At 53.0% G+C, this 16734-nt stretch overlaps 1 protein-coding gene across 1 annotated transcript in view; it reads left to right on the forward strand.

Moving 5' to 3' along the window:
• HOXB4 (homeobox B4) overlaps positions 1–16734 on the forward strand; it is a 25592-nt gene continuing 8858 nt past the window's right edge. The window contains exons 1-4 of the mRNA XM_087441030.1: positions 1–661; positions 1510–2405; positions 4045–4332; positions 4488–4665. Of these exons, the coding sequence (XP_087297156.1) occupies positions 205–661; positions 1510–1808 (756 nt within the window). The 5' untranslated portion in view covers positions 1–204 and the 3' untranslated portion in view covers positions 1809–2405; positions 4045–4332; positions 4488–4665. The remainder of the gene's footprint in view (positions 662–1509; positions 2406–4044; positions 4333–4487; positions 4666–16734) is intronic.

Raw genomic sequence — 16734 nt, forward strand, 5'->3', positions numbered from 1 at the left:
TAAACCTCTTTGGCTGGAGTAGGGTCTGGGTGAGCAGATTTCCTTATCCGGGAATCGCAGGCGGGGCGGCCATTGGCTCCGAGGATCACGTGGGCCCCTAACTTTGTTCACTTGACAGTAAGTAGGAGGGCTTTCGGAAACAGGAAAACGAGTCAGGGGTCGGAATAAATTTTAGTATATTTTGTGGGCAATTCTCAGAAATTAATGGCTATGAGTTCTTTTTTGATCAACTCAAACTATGTCGACCCCAAGTTCCCTCCGTGCGAGGAATATTCACAGAGCGATTACCTACCCAGCGACCACTCGCCTGGGTACTACGCCGGCGGCCAGAGGCGAGAGAGCAGCTTCCAGCCGGAGGCGGGCTTCGGGCGGCGCGCGGCGTGCACTGTGCAGCGCTACGCGGCCTGCCGGGACCCCGGGCCCCCGCCGCCTCCGCCACCACCCCCGCCGCCCCCGCCACCGCCCGGGCTGTCCCCTCGGGCTCCTGCGCCGCCGCCCTCCGGGGCCCTCCTCCCGGAGCCCGGCCAGCGCTGCGAGGCGGTCAGCAGCAGCCCCCCGCCGCCTCCCTGCGCCCAGAACCCCCTGCACCCCAGCCCGTCCCACTCCGCGTGCAAAGAGCCCGTCGTCTACCCCTGGATGCGCAAAGTTCACGTGAGCACGGGTGAGTGCGTGGGCACCCCTTCCCCCTCCCGCCCTCGGCGCTTTACACCGAAGGGACCAGGAGGCATGGGGCGGGGGGTAAGCTGGGGGAAGCCAATTGTCCCCGCTATAAACTCGCCATTGCCGGAGATTTACGGTCGCCTGTTTTCAGAGCCACATAATTACATCCCCCATAAATTTTTATGGCCCGGTGGGCCCCGCGCCTTTGAAGTCGGTTCCCCATCCTCTTTGCCATTCTCACCAGCGACTTTTTCGTCAGGGAGATGCAGTCTCAGTGAAGTTGGAAGTTGGGGAGGGGTGTGGGAAGTGGGGGAGGAGAAGGAGGAGGAGGTAATCTGTATTTAAGCGGAGAGTTGAGTCAACTCCCAGTATTTATTTTTCCCTTTCTTTCCTCTAGTCTGGCTCTTTGGCTCGAGAAGTAGGCAAAAGTTTTTGCTGGGGGCAGGCACAGCTTTGGAATCTGAGCAGCGAGGGTGGGAACTAACGTAAGAAAGGTTTAGGGAAGCCCCCCTCCCTCTTTCACCCCTCATTCTCCCATCCAGGGCCCCAGGCCAAGGGGGGAGAGAGGAGTGATGAAAACCTTGTGAAGATTTCTCATTCCCCCCTAACTCCCCTCCAGACATCCAAACAACAACATTGAGACAACACGACCCCCCAAAACTTTGAGGTCTCTTTCTCTTCCTGGGGTCCCGTTTTCTTCCCCTTTCGTCCCCACCCCCCTCTGGAAGAAGAAGAGGTGGCGGGAGTGGGAGGGAGGGAGACACTGTGCTAGCTGGAAGAAAGAGCTCTCCCTCCTCCCTTTCGGGGCAATAAAACTTTCTCTTTCTCCTTCTCTCTGTGTGTGTCCAGTAAACCCCAATTACACCGGCGGGGAGCCCAAGCGCTCTCGGACCGCCTACACTCGCCAGCAGGTCTTGGAGCTGGAGAAGGAATTTCACTACAACCGCTACCTGACGCGGCGCCGGAGGGTGGAGATCGCCCACGCGCTCTGCCTCTCTGAGCGCCAGATCAAGATTTGGTTCCAGAACCGGCGCATGAAATGGAAAAAAGACCACAAGTTGCCCAACACCAAGATCCGCTCGGGTGGCACCGCAGGCGCAGCCGGAGGGCCCCCCAGCCGGCCCAGCGGAGGCACCCCGGCGCTCTAGTGCCCCCCGCGCCGGAACCGCGAACCTCGGGGCGGGGGTGGGTTGCAAGTGCTGGGGGTTTGGGGGGCAGATGCGGGAGGGGACCCTGGGGCCTGGGCCCGGAAAAGCCTACCTACCCTCCCCCCCACTTTATCTATTTACAAGAATAAACGCAGAGGAGGGGGAGGGGAAGCTTTATTTATAAAAATGACAATAGGGAACCTGGCGTGGCCCCCCAGAAGCAAGGTTCAAGTCTCTTGCTTTCTTCCTTAAAAAAAAAAAAAAAAGAAGAAGGAGGAAGAAAGAAAAAGACAGAAAGAGAAATAGGAGGAGGCTGCACTCCTCATTTTCAGCTTTGGCGAAGATGGATCCACGTTTCATCTTTAATCACGCCAGGCCCAGGCCCATCTGTCTTGTTTACTCTGCCGAGGAGAGGACGGGCCTCGGTGGCGACCATTACCTCGACACCCGGCTAACAAATGAGGCCCGGCTCGGCCGCCGCTGCCTCTGCTACTGCCGCTGCGGGAAGACAGCCTGGATTTTCTTTCTTTGTCCCCCATTCCTGACACCCAGCGAAACCACCCTCTGACTGCCAGATAGCGCAGTGTTTTGGCCACGGTAACACACACACAACCTCCTCCTCCTCCTCCTTGCCCCTTCTTGGGAACACTGACTGCTCACCCTCTTCCATCGCGGGGCCGGGGTGGGGGGTCAGCAGGAAGGGGGTACGGGGAGGTGGGGGCAGCCTTGGCAACGCAGGAGAGGGCAGGGAAATTGAATCCAAGAAAGAAAGAGAGGCCCGGAGACCCAGGAGGGCCTTCCTCTGCAAGGTGAAGCCATCCTGGCAGGGTTAGGGGCCAGTTGAGTTCTGATAGCTGGGCACAGTCCTCTGGCCCATCTAGAGTTGTACAGCGGGGGCCTTCTTTCCTAGACTGAAAATGAATGTGAAATTAAGAAATAAAAGGTCACGCCCCTCCTGGTCTGGGAAATGATGTTACAGAGACCTCTCCCATAGTTAATCATTGTTGCATTGATTATTATTATTATTAATTATTATTATTATTTTATGTCATGTGCGTCCTCTCTCCTGTTCTCTTTCTGACATTCCAAACCAGGCTCCTTCCTAGTAGTGGGGCTGCCTGAGTCTAGAACCCTTTGTTGGCGTGAAAATTTGTGTCCTGTACAGAGTGACTATAGAAATAAATGTTTGGTTTCTTGTGACCAGCACGGCGTGTTTTTGTTGAAACCTTGCTGTAAAGATACAGAAGAATGCCACCCAGCGTATATCTTAAGCACCCCAGTCCATTCAGCCTCACATTGTATGTGGTTGAGGATTTTTTTCAAAGGGTCTGATGGGAATTTCTGTCTCAGAGGACTCCAAATTGTGGTAGCTGGTTTGTTTTCCTTTTGGGGTGGGTGTGTTTTGTTTGGGGCTTTTAATTTTTTCCTTCCAGTCCAAAAATGGATTGAGAGGGCTGACTCCAATCCCTAATGGGGAGAAAATGTTTCATTGTAGGACACAAGAGGCTTAAGTATGGCAAAGCCTTTCATATTGTGATTTATTTGTCATAAGCAAATAAAATGCGGTTAAGCTGTCTCCTTCTAGACAGACGGCTCTTTGCTTATTAAAGTTCGAGAGAGAGAATTCCGCGAGGCCGGCCTCTTTCCTCCCGCGGAAGAAGGTACCGTTTCCTCTGAGGTGTTTAAGGCTTTAATGAGTCTAATTTTTTGCACAGATGTTTCTGGGTGTTTGCAGGTTTTCAGAGTATTTTTATATTACAAAGGAGCTAGCTGATGCTATAGCTCAAACTCTGACAAGCAAACAGATAATCAAGAAGACAAATGGCCTCTTTTGTGAAGCCCTGCTCCTGTATTAATTTTCATTTTCTTTCTCATAGAAAGTATCGAAAATACGACTGGGGACCAAATAGCTTTCTGTCTCTGAGGTCCCAGTCACCCCTAGAATGGAATGGGGGAAGGGAAGGGAGTGCGGGTGACCCTCAGAAGCTCTGTCAGGCTTGGGCCGCTTGTGTGCAGTGCCCAAGAGAAGTTCTAAGGTCTGGGGGCTCCAGCCGCGGGGGCTCTGGCCCTGTGGTGGTCCAGGGTACAGCCACCCCGCCTCCAAAAAGCTGGGAGCTCTGGAGAGCATATGTGATTAAAAGTCGTTTTTCGGTCCCATCTCCCTTCAGAGAATAAAAATAGCCAATTCCCTCTGCACATTTTATTGTTATTTCTTTTGTGTTCCTCTGGTTTGCAGCGCCTGGGAGTTTGAGGCTGGGTAGGGCCCAGGGACAGACGGGGCCCGGTGTCCACGGCTCGGGAAAGGGCAGCTGAACCGCCCGTTTAAATGCTGCCGGGAGACTCATAAAAAATCGCCCCGGACCTGGAGGATGGAGCGGCAGCTTTGTTTCGGTGGAATCGCGGTGTGATGTTTAGCTGCCAGGGGATGCGGCCGCTCTTAGGAGAGGGGGGAAAATGTTCTTAAAAAGCATATGCCCCCCAAGGAATGCCTCTATAGAACCAAATCAAAGCTGCTCCTTGGAAGGTATGAATAGAATAAAAAAGATTTCTATGGACCTTAAAGTTCACAGCCATTCTGTGTAGACAAGAGCTAAGAAAAATGTGAGAATTATACAGAAAACCATTAATCACTTCTTTTCTTTAAATACGTATCCTCTCTCCTTTGTTATTATTCAACAGCAAATCTCCGCAGACCGGCTGTTGGGGGAAAAAAGTGTTAGCCGTCTCTCCCGGATCTTCGAGGGGGAAAAAATTTGGAACCATAAAGTTGAAAACTTTTTTCTCTCAGTTTGGAAGAAGCCCTTCGTCATGAATGGGACCCGTGGAGTTCGGGCAAGAGGAGGGGAGAGGCGCAAAGGTAACAAAGCCCCTGCCTGGGCTGGCATTTTTTTTTTTTTAATCGTTTTATGAGCTCTTTTTACAAGGGAAAGAAGAAACTCCTCCTTTTTCTTTTTCAACTATCTTCACGGAGGTTTTTATGGTGGATGCTTGGTCAGGTTTGCTGCCTTTTATGATGACTGATGCTTGGGTCAGAGGGAGAGAGAGGGGCCTGACACCTGGATAGTGTTTGAACTGGTTGGGATGGAGGTGTCAGGGCCCCTGAAAAATCCCAGAGAAGGTTGTTCGTGAGGCAGCTCAAAAGTGCTTTTCTGGTTTTGGAAAATGCAGGCAGGCCTGAGAAGCCCAGCATGTGTATGTGAGTGTATATAGCAATGTGCACATGTGGCCGGTATGTTCCGTGACTCTGCTTGTCTGCACTGGGGGCTGTGTCTCATATGTCTGTTTACCGGTGAGATGTTGTCACTGCCGCCTCCTGGAAAAATGGAATGCAGTTCTTGGATGGAATGCCCCAGCCTTGGAGCAGGGTATAGGTGGATGTCTTCGTTTTGTTTTTTCTTTTTGTATCTAGCTTGGGATTCTATACAAATATTTGCAACTCTCTGGAGCAGGAAACTGCTCTGTTCACAGGCAAGGTTCGTTGACCGGAATCTTCCTCCTTGACTCTTTCCCCCTCCCTTCTTCCTGGAGGCTCAGTTTGGTTTTGCTCTCTTGGTTTGGGAGCTGTTCCCCTCTCTGGGGCCCTGCTTCTGAGGGTGAGGGAGCGAGGGGGCTCTGCCTCAGACCTGAATGTGCTGGCCCTTTTTCCCCCAGGGCTCACTGAGGGTTTGGAGGCAGGAGGCTGGCAGGAGAGAGAGTTCATGGAGAGGCCACGTTTTCTAGGCGATTAGCTCAGTATTAGAACCACAAAATGACCTCGGAAGCCCCTTGACCTCTCTGAGACTGGACATTGTGCTGGCTTTTGCCTCCTGCCCAGGACGGAAAGTCACACCTCCACAGGGAGGGGTCCTTGGGCTGTTGTGTGTCCCATCTTCTCCAGCCCCCTCTAGCCCCCAACCCCTTCTTTGCTAGCTGGAATTTCTGAGTTGTTTTTCTATTACTGTCCATTGAGGAGAAAAGGAGCAAAAATTTTAGCCGAGGGGTACAGCTGGGGAAGGGAAGTAGGGTGCTGGTCTGTCTCTGTGCAGAGCTCCTTCTCTCCCTCTGCCAGGCTCCAACCACCCGCCCCGTGTCCAGTTCATCCCTCCTTCTTTCCTGTTTCTCTTGGAGGGGGCTGAGGGAAGAAAGACAAAGGGAGGCAGTATGAGAGGTCCACAGGGCTTCAGAAGGGTAGGGGAACAAGCCCCTGGGTCCTAAGGAGAGAGAGGGCCCCCCCTAAGAACAGTCCCTTGGAGGCTACTATCTCTCAAGGTCTGATACCCGAATCCACAGCCTCTCAGCCCATTTTTCTGAAGTTCCTTTGTTTGGGAAGCTAGTCCTATAATCACTCTTGCCCCCTTCCTATAATCCCCAATCCCACCCCAGCTTCTCACAGAGCCAAGGGAGTACTGCCCCGCCAGAGGAGCAAGAGAAAGGTGAGAGGGGGCAGTGCAGGCTGTTTTGATCATTTCTGGGGGACAGTCTGCCACATTAACCGAAGTTTCCAGCAACTTTTAATTTAAGAGATGGGTGGAGGTTTTGCTAAGAAGTGAACTCCGAACATAGAGCCTTTCCAAATCTGTACTCTACTGGCTGTATCTTAAAAGTCCACACCAGCAGCCATCCTCTTAAGAGGAGATAGAGACAAAGAGACAGAGACAGACAGACAGACAGACTCCAGCTGGGAAGAGGAAATGCTTCCTTCTGGTTAAGACTAGGAGAGACAGAACCTTGCTGGGATGTGTGTGGGGTATTGGTTTGCAATTTGTAAATTGTCTCCCGTAACTTGGGGACTCTGTCTGAGACAAGAAATAACTGGCATTTGTTGGTATCCTCTCCTTTGTCCCTGGGTGGCATATCAATGCGGGGGGTGGGGGGTGGGGGTGAGGGGCAGCGGCGGCCGCAGGCCTCAGGAAGGGAAGGGAGTGAGGAGAAAGGTGAGCTGGGCTTCTCCTGCACTGAAAATATTTGGGGCTCAGAGGAGATGTGCACCTATTATTTATAAGGGCAGATAACCAGTTGTGGGCCCTCTATAGGCCCAGGTGACAAAGATTTAGTTATGTGAGACTTCACAGGCTGCTGCCTGCAACGTGAAGATTAGGGGGCCAGAAAAAGGAAAGAGGAGAGAAACAATGGAAAGGGAATGTTGGGGTTCATTCAAGGGGTTCAGCCCCCTAGGTGGGAATTGCGAGATCCCCCCTTTCTCTCACTCCCAGACTCCAACCTTTGCAAAGCCGAGCGCTGCCCGAAGGCTCATCAGCTCGTCAGCACGTTGGGTTCACCTCCTACAATTCCAGCGGCCACCCCAAGTCCTCCTAATCTTTTGACCTCTTTCCCCTCCAGGTTCCTCAGCAGACCTCCCCACTCTCCCTCCTACTTCCACTTGCCTGGGCAGCCCAGGGCTGCCCTGTCCTGCCGGAGCCGAGAGGCAGCCCCAGCGCCCGTCTGCCCGCCTGTGGCGGGTCTCCCTGGGAAGCGGCAGCTGGGAGGGGGGTCTGGTTGGAAAACGGAGTTGGGAAGTTTCCCAGCGTGAGTTGAGCGCTGACGGATTTGTGATCAGCCATAAAACCAGCGCGTTTAGATTCGTAAATCAATCTCGCCTTTCTCACAGTATAAACGTTCGCTTTATCGGCAGCAAGAAAGCGCTCAGCTCGCGCTCGGGCACTTGTTTATTTGAACATGGACATTCCCAAGATCCAGAGAGAGTGTGGGCATTTTAACAGAACCTGCCCGGAGTGCCTTCGTGTCATTTTGCAGTTCATTTTCTTATCCTTAAAAATAATTTCTCGGTTTCAGAGATTGCTGTCTTCCCATGCTGCAGCAGATTATGTCCTCTCTCTTTGGCTCATATTTTTCTTTTAGACTTCAGTGGAGTGTTTTTCTTTGGGGGACTTTTTTAATGGATTTGTGGCCAGGACCTTGCAGGGAGCTGCCCTCACTGGAGCAGGCTGAATTCAATACCAGTCTGTGTTTTGTAACTGGACAATCAAAGCGGACCACCCCCCTACAGAGTCTGGGCCCGCCTGCGCTCCGCCCGTATGCCGGGAGCGGGATTCCGAGGAGGCCAGGCGAGCCCAGTGCCTTGGGCAGGGGCCGTGCTGCCACCACAGCTGAACCGTCCTGGGGCGGATACCAGAGGGGTGGCTGCTTCTTCCAGGGTTGTTAAGGCAACTAGGTCCTCAACCTTCTCCCCATTGAGTTGCTTCTGGTTCCGACCCCTCCAAGCAAACCAAGGGCGGCCCCGAAGCCCCATGCTCCCCTAAACCCCATTTGTTCTTCCCGGGTCCCGCCTGCCCTCGTGGTGTGGCCAGGCTGCCTGCCGGATTGCTGCTGAAGATAAGGCTGGGAATGTGCGTGAGGGACTTCTTCAGGAATGTCTTTTCTGCTCCCCTTTGCAACTCCCCACACACACCGTGGCCAAGGACTCCACTTCTGGTTGTAACTGATCTGCTCATTCTGGAGCCAAGCTGTTCATGAAGGTTTGGGGATGTTTTGTTTTGTTTTGTTTATATCTGAGAAGAAGGAGTCTGTGTACGTTTCTCTCTCTAGGCCCGGGGAATGGATTTCTCCTATCAGCCCCGTGTTTAACCCTTTCATGTACAGCCCCCCCCCCCCGCCATGTTTTTCCCATTGATCAGTCTCCATTGCCTGCCAATTGGAAGCTCAGGGTACTAACACCTGGGAAATAGGGCCCCGGGGCTGCCAGGCCACTTCAAAGCCCCTTTCTTCCCTCTCCCTCTCTGTCCCTCCAGTGCAGATTTCCAGCTGTCTTCACTGGGGTGTTGGGGGTGGAGGAGACTGAGACAGGGTGTGACATAGGTAGAGACACTGAGTGTCCACTCCTTTTGTGTGGAAACCTTAGTCGGGGTCTTTGTCTCCAGAGTGTATTCTCAGTCGGTCAGTAGAATTTGGCCCCCTAGAACAGTAACAGCACAACGAGAAACAGTCCCCCTTGCGGTTATTCTCAACTCTGGGAGCTCCAGAGTCATCTCTTCACCCTGTCTCTTTTTTGCCCCTTCAAAAGTACCACAAAAGATCAAAAGGAGAATTAAAGCCAGAAACCCCATTCTTTACACACATATAACATGGACTTATGAAGTATTTCTTTCCAAGCTGGTCCTTTTAGAAATTGTGTCGATTATTTGGGAAAGGAGGAGTGGGTCCCACCAAAATATCCTAGGAGTGAGGGAGAGAATGGAGTTGGGGGGAATCTTAATCTTAAAGGATGCTGAGAGAAGAACTGGCAGCTGAGAAATCCAGGGGCTTGAAGGGCTCCTCGCCCACCCCACCCCCACCCCTCAGACGCCCCTGCAGACTATTTCTGCACCTCCATGAACTAAGCAGAAGCAGGAGGAGAAAGGAGAGAGGAGAGGTGGGCTGTGGGTAAGTGTGTGTCTGGGGTGGTGTTAGTAGCTGTAGATATAGTAGGTATAGATGTGAATGTAGGAGAGAGAAGAGCTCACTACTATTCCATTGGTGGGTTGGGGGGAACCTATTTTGCAGGAAAATTTCTCCTCCTGAAGGGGAAGGTCATAGTGGTCCTTTGAGCCTGAAATTGAAAGACCCCCTTCCCCCTCCCGGTCACGTGATTCATTAAATAATTAATGCCGAGGTTGCAGAATAGATATGTATTCGTCAGGAAAATCGCAGGCTCGGTCTCCCCGTTTCTGACGTGCAATTCAACTGTCCTTTGAAAAACAAGCCTGTACCCCGAGAAAAAAAAAAAGAGAGGGGGAGAGAGAGGGAGAGAGAGAAAAAGAGAGGGAGACAGCAATAAAACAGCCCCGAAGCCGGAGCCACACCGCGGGCTGGGGTATTGTAAGTAGAAGGGATTTCTCACTACCTACTGCGTCTTATATGTCCATGTAAATTTATTGTTTGTTATTAATGTTATTGTCGTAAAATGTGACAAATAGCCATCTTCATTTCCTGCCATTTCTCTTCACACGGTGCTCTGTGTGTTTATACCCATTGAGGCATTGCATAGAGATTTTAGGAATATTCCTCTTCTCTCTCGTGCTCTCCCTCTCTCTCCCTCTCCTCCAACCTTTTTCTTGATTTATAGCAATATGGGTGTCAGCTTCTCGGCCGGCATGCCAACCATTGTGTGTGTGTGTGTGTGTGTGTGTGTGTGGGCGCACGCGTCTGCGTGTGTTTGTGAGCAAGTTGTGTTGTTTATGGCCATGTCTTCGATAAATCATTTCTCACGGAAAATGATGTGGAAGCTGGGCTATTTCTGCGGCCGGGAGAGAGTCGCTCTCAGAGGCACTTCCTCCCTCTCTGCTCTGCTCCCAGGAGTTGGTTATTTCAGACGATTTACAGTAATATATCAGCAGTTAATATGAAAGCTCTATAGCTGGAGGTCTTAAATTACAGCATCTGTGATTATCAATTAAGGCGAGATTTGTATAAATTTGGTAAACCAGAAATGCCTCATTGGCATATAAACCCAGTCAAAGACCACGATCTAATATAAAAATTATATTTGCGAGCCTGATAGAGCCAACATTCCTGCGGCAGCAGACAGAGCTTCATTTTTCAGTGGTTCACCCCCAGGAGTTTGGCTGTTCCGACTCCAGCCGGGGGTAAAGAACCAACTCTGAAGGCAGAAGGAGCCTGAGGGCAAGAGAGGTGGAGGTGGAGGAAGAAATTACTGGAGTTGAAGGCAAAGATTTTTGTAATCGATGGAGACCCAATCGAAGCTGTCTGCAATTGGAAGAGGGCTGGAGGGATTCGGTTTTAGTATTGAAGCTCAATCTATAGGAGTGATGTGTGTGGCAGGGTGTTGAGGGTGGAGAAGGAGCTACCAGAATTGGGGGAGACAATGGAGGCAGAGGGTGAAGGACAGGGAGAGAAGCTGCAAGCCTTGGCTCCCCACCCTCCTGGCTAACAAAACAAGGAAATGAATTCACACCCCAGTAGCCTTTCTTCGACCTCCTGAAACAAAGCAAGTTTCCTCAGCAGTGAGGGACTATGTGTGTTTGGGGCTAAAGCAGGGAGAAGTTCTCTAAGTTTTTCTAGCAAAGAAATGTTCCAGGAATCAGGTGGTCCCAGAAAGTTTGAGAGTGTTCCAAGACATGGAGTGTGTTCCCCTTCCTAAGTCCCCACCCAAAGAGGGAGAAAACAGGGTGCAGATTGAGAAGGGAGAGTTGGTAACTTTCCCCTCGAGTTTCATGTGGGAGTGTTGTCCGTCCCCTTTAGGCTAAAGTCTGCTGGTCAAGAGCAAAGCCAGAGGTGGCTTCTGGGGACGTTCTGCGCTGCACCCCAAAGTTCTGATGGATGAGGGGCAGAGGGCCAGAGCCTTTGCCAAGACTGGTCCAGGCTGCTGGCTTTTCCTTCTCTGGCTGGAGCCCAGCCAACTGACTTTATAGCCACTGTTATCTGTGATATTTAACTCTGCCTGCTAGTGTAAACCTTTGAGCAGGAAAATTAGAGTGACGCCTTGCCCAGGTGTTAATTATTCATGGCATCAGCCTCGTGGAGTGGAGTGGCTGCTCAGGCCCTAGTCCTGGAGCATCCAGGAGCTTGCTCCCACACTCTGCTCCAAGTGGGCGCCGAGCCCCATCCTTGTTAACAGGCAGATTTGCGGGTGGTGGTGGGTGAAGCCTCCCAGTTTGAGAGTCTGGGTTGAAGAGTTTAGGGAGAGAGAAGGAGAAGGCCAAGACCCTAGGCTGGGATGGGTGGGGCATTGCCTGGCCTGGATAAAAGGGACTGGGGAGAGTCTGGACTCAGGGGCAGCTGTGATGGGGCTGGAGATCATGGGGAGGGGGGAGGGCTGGGGAGGCAGCAAAGAGACCTGAGGGATAGGTGTCTCCAAACCCTTCAGGCCCCCCCCATCCTTGAGTGTTGGAGAATCCCTCACACACACTGAGTGTGGGAGTTGAGTAGTTTCTTCTCCCTCACCTGGGAAGTGACAGGGTGTAAATGTGGAGAGGGTGAGTTCACCTCCAAACCAGTGCTCCAGAGTTTAGGCCAGAGTCTTTGAATTCCTGAGAGGGGGGGGAAGGATTACTTATTTGGAGAAGAGGAGAGACACGGAGAAGGAAGAGGGTAGAGTTGTGTTTCTAAGCTTCCGAATTCAGCCTGTTTTGGAGGATGCGGAACAAAAGGGGGAGGCTGAAGGATTTGCTCTTTGGGACAGGCCATAGCTCGTGGGGAGAGCTGGGAGCCAGTCCTGCAGGCCCCTACCCCTGTGTTTCCAACTCCTCCCCGCTTCTCCCTCTCCCCTCCCCCTGCTGCCTTTGCCTATGACGTGGAGGTCTGATCCCCCCTCTTTTCCTCTCCATTCTCTCAGCCCCCTTCGGGTCTTTGTCTCTTCTGGCCCTGGGGATACCCCCTCCCCTTCCCTTTCCCCAACTCACACACAGACTCTTCCCCAGGAGACAAAAGCAAGGAGACTGGCCCTCTCCTCCATTATCTTTTAGTTGCTGGCCCCTCGCTAAGTCTTCCTATGTGAGGCCTAATGCCTTCCATCCAGGCATATAGGCCTACCCCCCAAATCAGGAAGTCTGAAAAGACTTTGTTATTTAAAAAAATATATATATATTTGGTTCATTTAGCCATGAAGCACCCTGCCCCTTACCAGTTCTGCACGCACACCCCCTTTGCTTTTGTGCTGTTCAGGGGATGGGGGAGAAGGCATTTGATGCAAGGGGCTTCAGGAAAGCTGCTAACTCTGTCTTCTCCCCAGACTCTGCTGGTGTCCACTTTATATAATTATAGTCTTTATTCCAGTGCCTTTAAGAAGCTGGGCTGCCAATGCTTTCATGACCAGAGGAATTGGATAGAAAGGTGGGGAGAGAGAGGATGAAGGAAAGAGAGAGGGCCCCAGAGAGAGAGCGCAAACAGCAGGGTCCCTTTTGTGAAGTGGGAAGTCAAGGCAGAGCCCAAGGAGAGGATGACAGGGAGAGTGGGGACAAAGGCCAGTCAGAGGGGCAGGGAGGTGATTCTAGAAGAAGGAGCCCCACAGCTTGCTTGCGTACACACACATACACACAGAGTTAAGTGAGAAGAAGGGAAGTGGAAAGGAAACCACACACTTTGCCCCCTTCTCTGTAGAAGAGAATGTCTCCAAGACAGAAGGGTGGATTTTCCCTGCAGAGGAAAGGGCCCTGAGGCCAAGGGCTCCATGTTGCCCCAAGGAGAGGGGCAGCCTAGTAATCGAGCCCAGGAGTGATTTCTGGAGACACTCCTAAGTCCTTTGCAAGGCTCAATTCAAATTCACTTGAGACACAGAGAGAGGCAGAGTGTGAGAAGACAAAGGGGCTGTGAGAAAGAGACAGAAACGACAGGGATGGTTAGAAAAGGCAGAGAGAGAGAAATAGGGGCAGAACGCGGAAAAAGAGCCCAACCCTCTTGGGGGGGGGGTTGGCTTGCACAGAGGGGAGAGAGCTGCAGGGTCTGGAAGCTCCTCCAGACTGTGCTTTCTTTATAGACAGCTGCCCAAAGGGGAGGCCATCCCAGAAGCAACTGCCTCTAGAGGAGGCCCTTGAGGGTGCTAAATCAGGTGTGAGGCAGCTGGGGTAGGAGCTGAAGTGTCAGGGAATGGCCGAGATGTCTTGGGCGCTTCAATCCCCTCTTCCACCACTACCACCAGTAACTTAATGGTTAGAATCTCCCAAAACAAAATTCCGCCATGAAGGAGGGGTGCTTGGGGTCAGTCCCTCACACCTGGACCCTAGGATCTTTCCTTGGCCTTTCTTCCCCTTCGTAGTTTTGTCTCCTCCTTCCCTCTTCAGGGAGGGGAAAAGTTGATTTCCAGCCGCCTAAGAACTTTCCCTTTCGTCTTCAATCCACATCTCCTCCCTTGAACCTCCAGCCTGAACAAACGGATGCTACCCTCACTAATCTCCTCCTCCCCATCTTTCAGGAAAGAAAAGGAAAAAAGGGAAAGAAAGTTCCTACCAGCCTAAGCATGGGAAAATGGAAAATGCAAACCTTTCTCGCCCTCCAATCTCTCCCTCCCATTACCCCCTCCCCACTGCTCCCTCCATTGCGCACCCTCCCTCCCCCCTCCCCCGTCCTGTCCTGCCCAGAACTCTATCCCTTCCCCTCCCTTCTCTGCCGGGCTGGACATATGGAACCCATTTCGCTGGTGACATTGAAGAGCCGCCCGTGCGCCCGCCTTCCGCCATGGCGCCCCCGGCGCTCTCCGCGCCTCGCCGTGCCCCCTGTCAGTCGCCGCTCCTCTCGCCTGGCAACTTGGCTCACTCTCAAAGCCCCGACTGCAGCTCGGTGCCACGGTGCCAGGCCCGCCCAGCTTCTCGCAGCCCCAAGCGGGCCCTCGCGGAGGGGGAAGCCCCCGCTTCTCCGGAAAGGGGCGCCGGCCGCGCCCCGAGCGCAGCACCCGCGCGCCGCTCGCCGGCCCGCGGCCCCGAAGGCCGAACAAAGCCGGGGCCGGGGGCGGGGGCGAGCGCTTCCGGGCCTCTCCCCTCGCTAGGCGGGCCGCTCCGGGGCTGCGGGGTCTGAATGACCGGGATGCCGCCGGCCACGGCGCCCCTGGTGGGGCCGAGGGACCCGGGCCTGGCTGTCGGCTCCCGCGCGCGCCCCACTCCCGGCCGCCCGCTGCTGCCCGCACCCTAGCGGGAGAGCGCACAGGTAAGTGTGGGGAACTGAGCTGGGACGCCCAGGGCCTGGCTCCGGGTGCAGAGTAGTGGTGGCTGAGACCTCCGTCCCCAGGCCTCTCTCGGGTCAGGAAAGAGGCTGGATCCGAATTGTGGAAGACAAAGATGAGGGCAACTTATAGAGAGGCAGGTAGGGGCTGAAGGGGGAGAGGGGTCCTGGTGTGCAGGGCAGTGTGGAGGAAAGTGGGGCTGTCTGTGTGGGTGTGTGGACAGGAACCGGGTTAGGGGATGAGGAAGCTCTCCCGCTCAGGAAGGGTGTTGGAGGCTGTGGAGGGTTTTCCAGGGGAGTTGGAAGCTGTGGGTTGTGAGGGGCATCGCTGGGGTGGGGGGATGCTTGGGCCCTGCTCCCACAGTCCAGCTGCCACCATGGCAGAACCTTTTAGCGCCTAGCACGTTATCTGAAGCTGAAACTACAAGAGGTTGCGCTGAGGCCGGGTGTTAAACTGAGAAGTAGGAGAGGGGGTGATTTATGGCTTCAGAGAAGCTGTGTGTTTACTCCGTGCCTGCTCTGGAAACCAAAAACCAAACAGAGCAGAGGCGGGAGAAGCCCCTCTTCTTGGAGTGGGAGGCGATGCCAGGTTGATTCGCTGGGATTTATTTTCCCAGATGTGGGAGATGGTGGGAACCGTCCTTTGCAGGCACAGGATGTGATGGGTGTGTGTGAGGTGTAAGGACAGTGTGCAGGCATGCACACACGTAGGTGTGTTTGTGTATTGTGTGAGTGCATCTCACATTGGGGCGCATGTGTGCTGGGGTTGGGGTTTGTCGGGTGCACATTGCTCTGTGACTGGGCACGCAAGGAGCCAGGAGGGAGGCTCAGTGTATTCTGGTCTTGGTACTCTGGGATGGGGTAGCTCTGGACAGACTTTGCTGCCCAGTGCCCTCACCATGGATAGTGCTTGTTCCCACCTGTGCTTTCTTTCGTCCCACAGCCATATGCAGCAGAACCCACTTGGCCTGGCCCCTGGCCCCTCTGTGCCATCTGCCCACGCCACCTGATCTTCACTTTGAACCTTTAACTTTGCCATAGGAGACTGAAGAATTAGTGAGCATGGCTGAGTGGGGAGGAGAGGGACAAAGGAGAAAAAGGCCTGAGATGATAGGGGAGATGATGGTTTAAGGCCAGGCCTTGGCAGGCATGAGTTCCACCATCACTGCTCAGATTCCCCCCGCCCCGAAGTCTGTGCTTGGGAGGGGGCAAGTGAGCACAAAGGGGAACGGAGCGAGGGAGCCATGCAGGATGATGGGGGTGGGAGAAAAATATTTTGACCCTCAGATAGTTATTTCCGCAGGCCAACTGGTGGCTCTTGCATTTCTGTCCAGACGCCCAGCTTTGCCTGGAAATTGTTTTGCATTAAATTTTCTCAGCCGCAGAATTATCTTTCCTCGCCTCCAGCTAAACTTGCATTTTTCCACCAGACACTTGGGCCCCGCACCAATGAAATCTGAGAGGAAGCGGCTGGGCCCTAAGTGGCCGTAATTTAATTGATTTTATCATAAATCATCAACTTGATGAAGAACCCGAGGTTTCAGTGAAGTAAATTGATATTAATGGGAGTTTCTTGAAATGCAAACTCGTGGCATTGTTGGGGCATCTTGAGCTGGGGAGGTGGATTACATGCGTCCCAAGAGCAGAGAGCCTGGACCTGGAGCCCAGCACAGCTTTAGGGGGTAGTGAAAGCAAGCTGCGAGGGGCAGCTGCAGGCAGACTGATTTCTGTTGGGGAGCAAGGCAGAGAATGGAACTTTGTTGGGGAGGGAGCAGAGTCTGCTCCAGGAACCCTGCTGGCCATCTTGGGAAGGCCGGTCTCCAACTTGGGGGAGGCACTGGGGAAGCTGGTAGGTGTGTGGGCAGAGTTGGGGGTCGGGTGAGAAGGCCAGGCTGGTACAATGGGTGCATTGACTCCTGGTTAAAAATTGCCAGGTTGAAGCCTTCCTCCTCTAATTATACAAATTAATTATTTACTGCTCAGCTTGCTGTGTCCAAAAATAGCAGTTTTGATTTGGTGATAAAGGTAGAGAAAAACCACCCCCCACACAGAAGAGTAGTAAAAACCAGTGCAGGAGCCTCCATGGAGGCAAGGCAAGGAGGACCAGGAGTGGGGTTGGTACTCAGTAGCACGGGTGTAAGCATTTAAATCCAAGAGGAAATACTCTGCATTTGGCCTCGATGATGTCCATTATTGTCTGAATTCAGTTTATTACTGCTTATCGTCACTGGCTTTTACATCAGCACACAGAGAACCACAGACCGTCTGTCCAAAAAGGGACCTCAGAAGATCATCTAGCCCAACCCCTCCCCTATACACACACACACACACACACACA

This window comes from Ceratotherium simum, chromosome 16 (assembly GCF_057802395.1).
Source record: "Ceratotherium simum simum isolate JZ-2026a chromosome 16, ASM5780239v1, whole genome shotgun sequence".
Taxonomy (NCBI): Eukaryota; Metazoa; Chordata; class Mammalia; order Perissodactyla; family Rhinocerotidae; genus Ceratotherium; species Ceratotherium simum.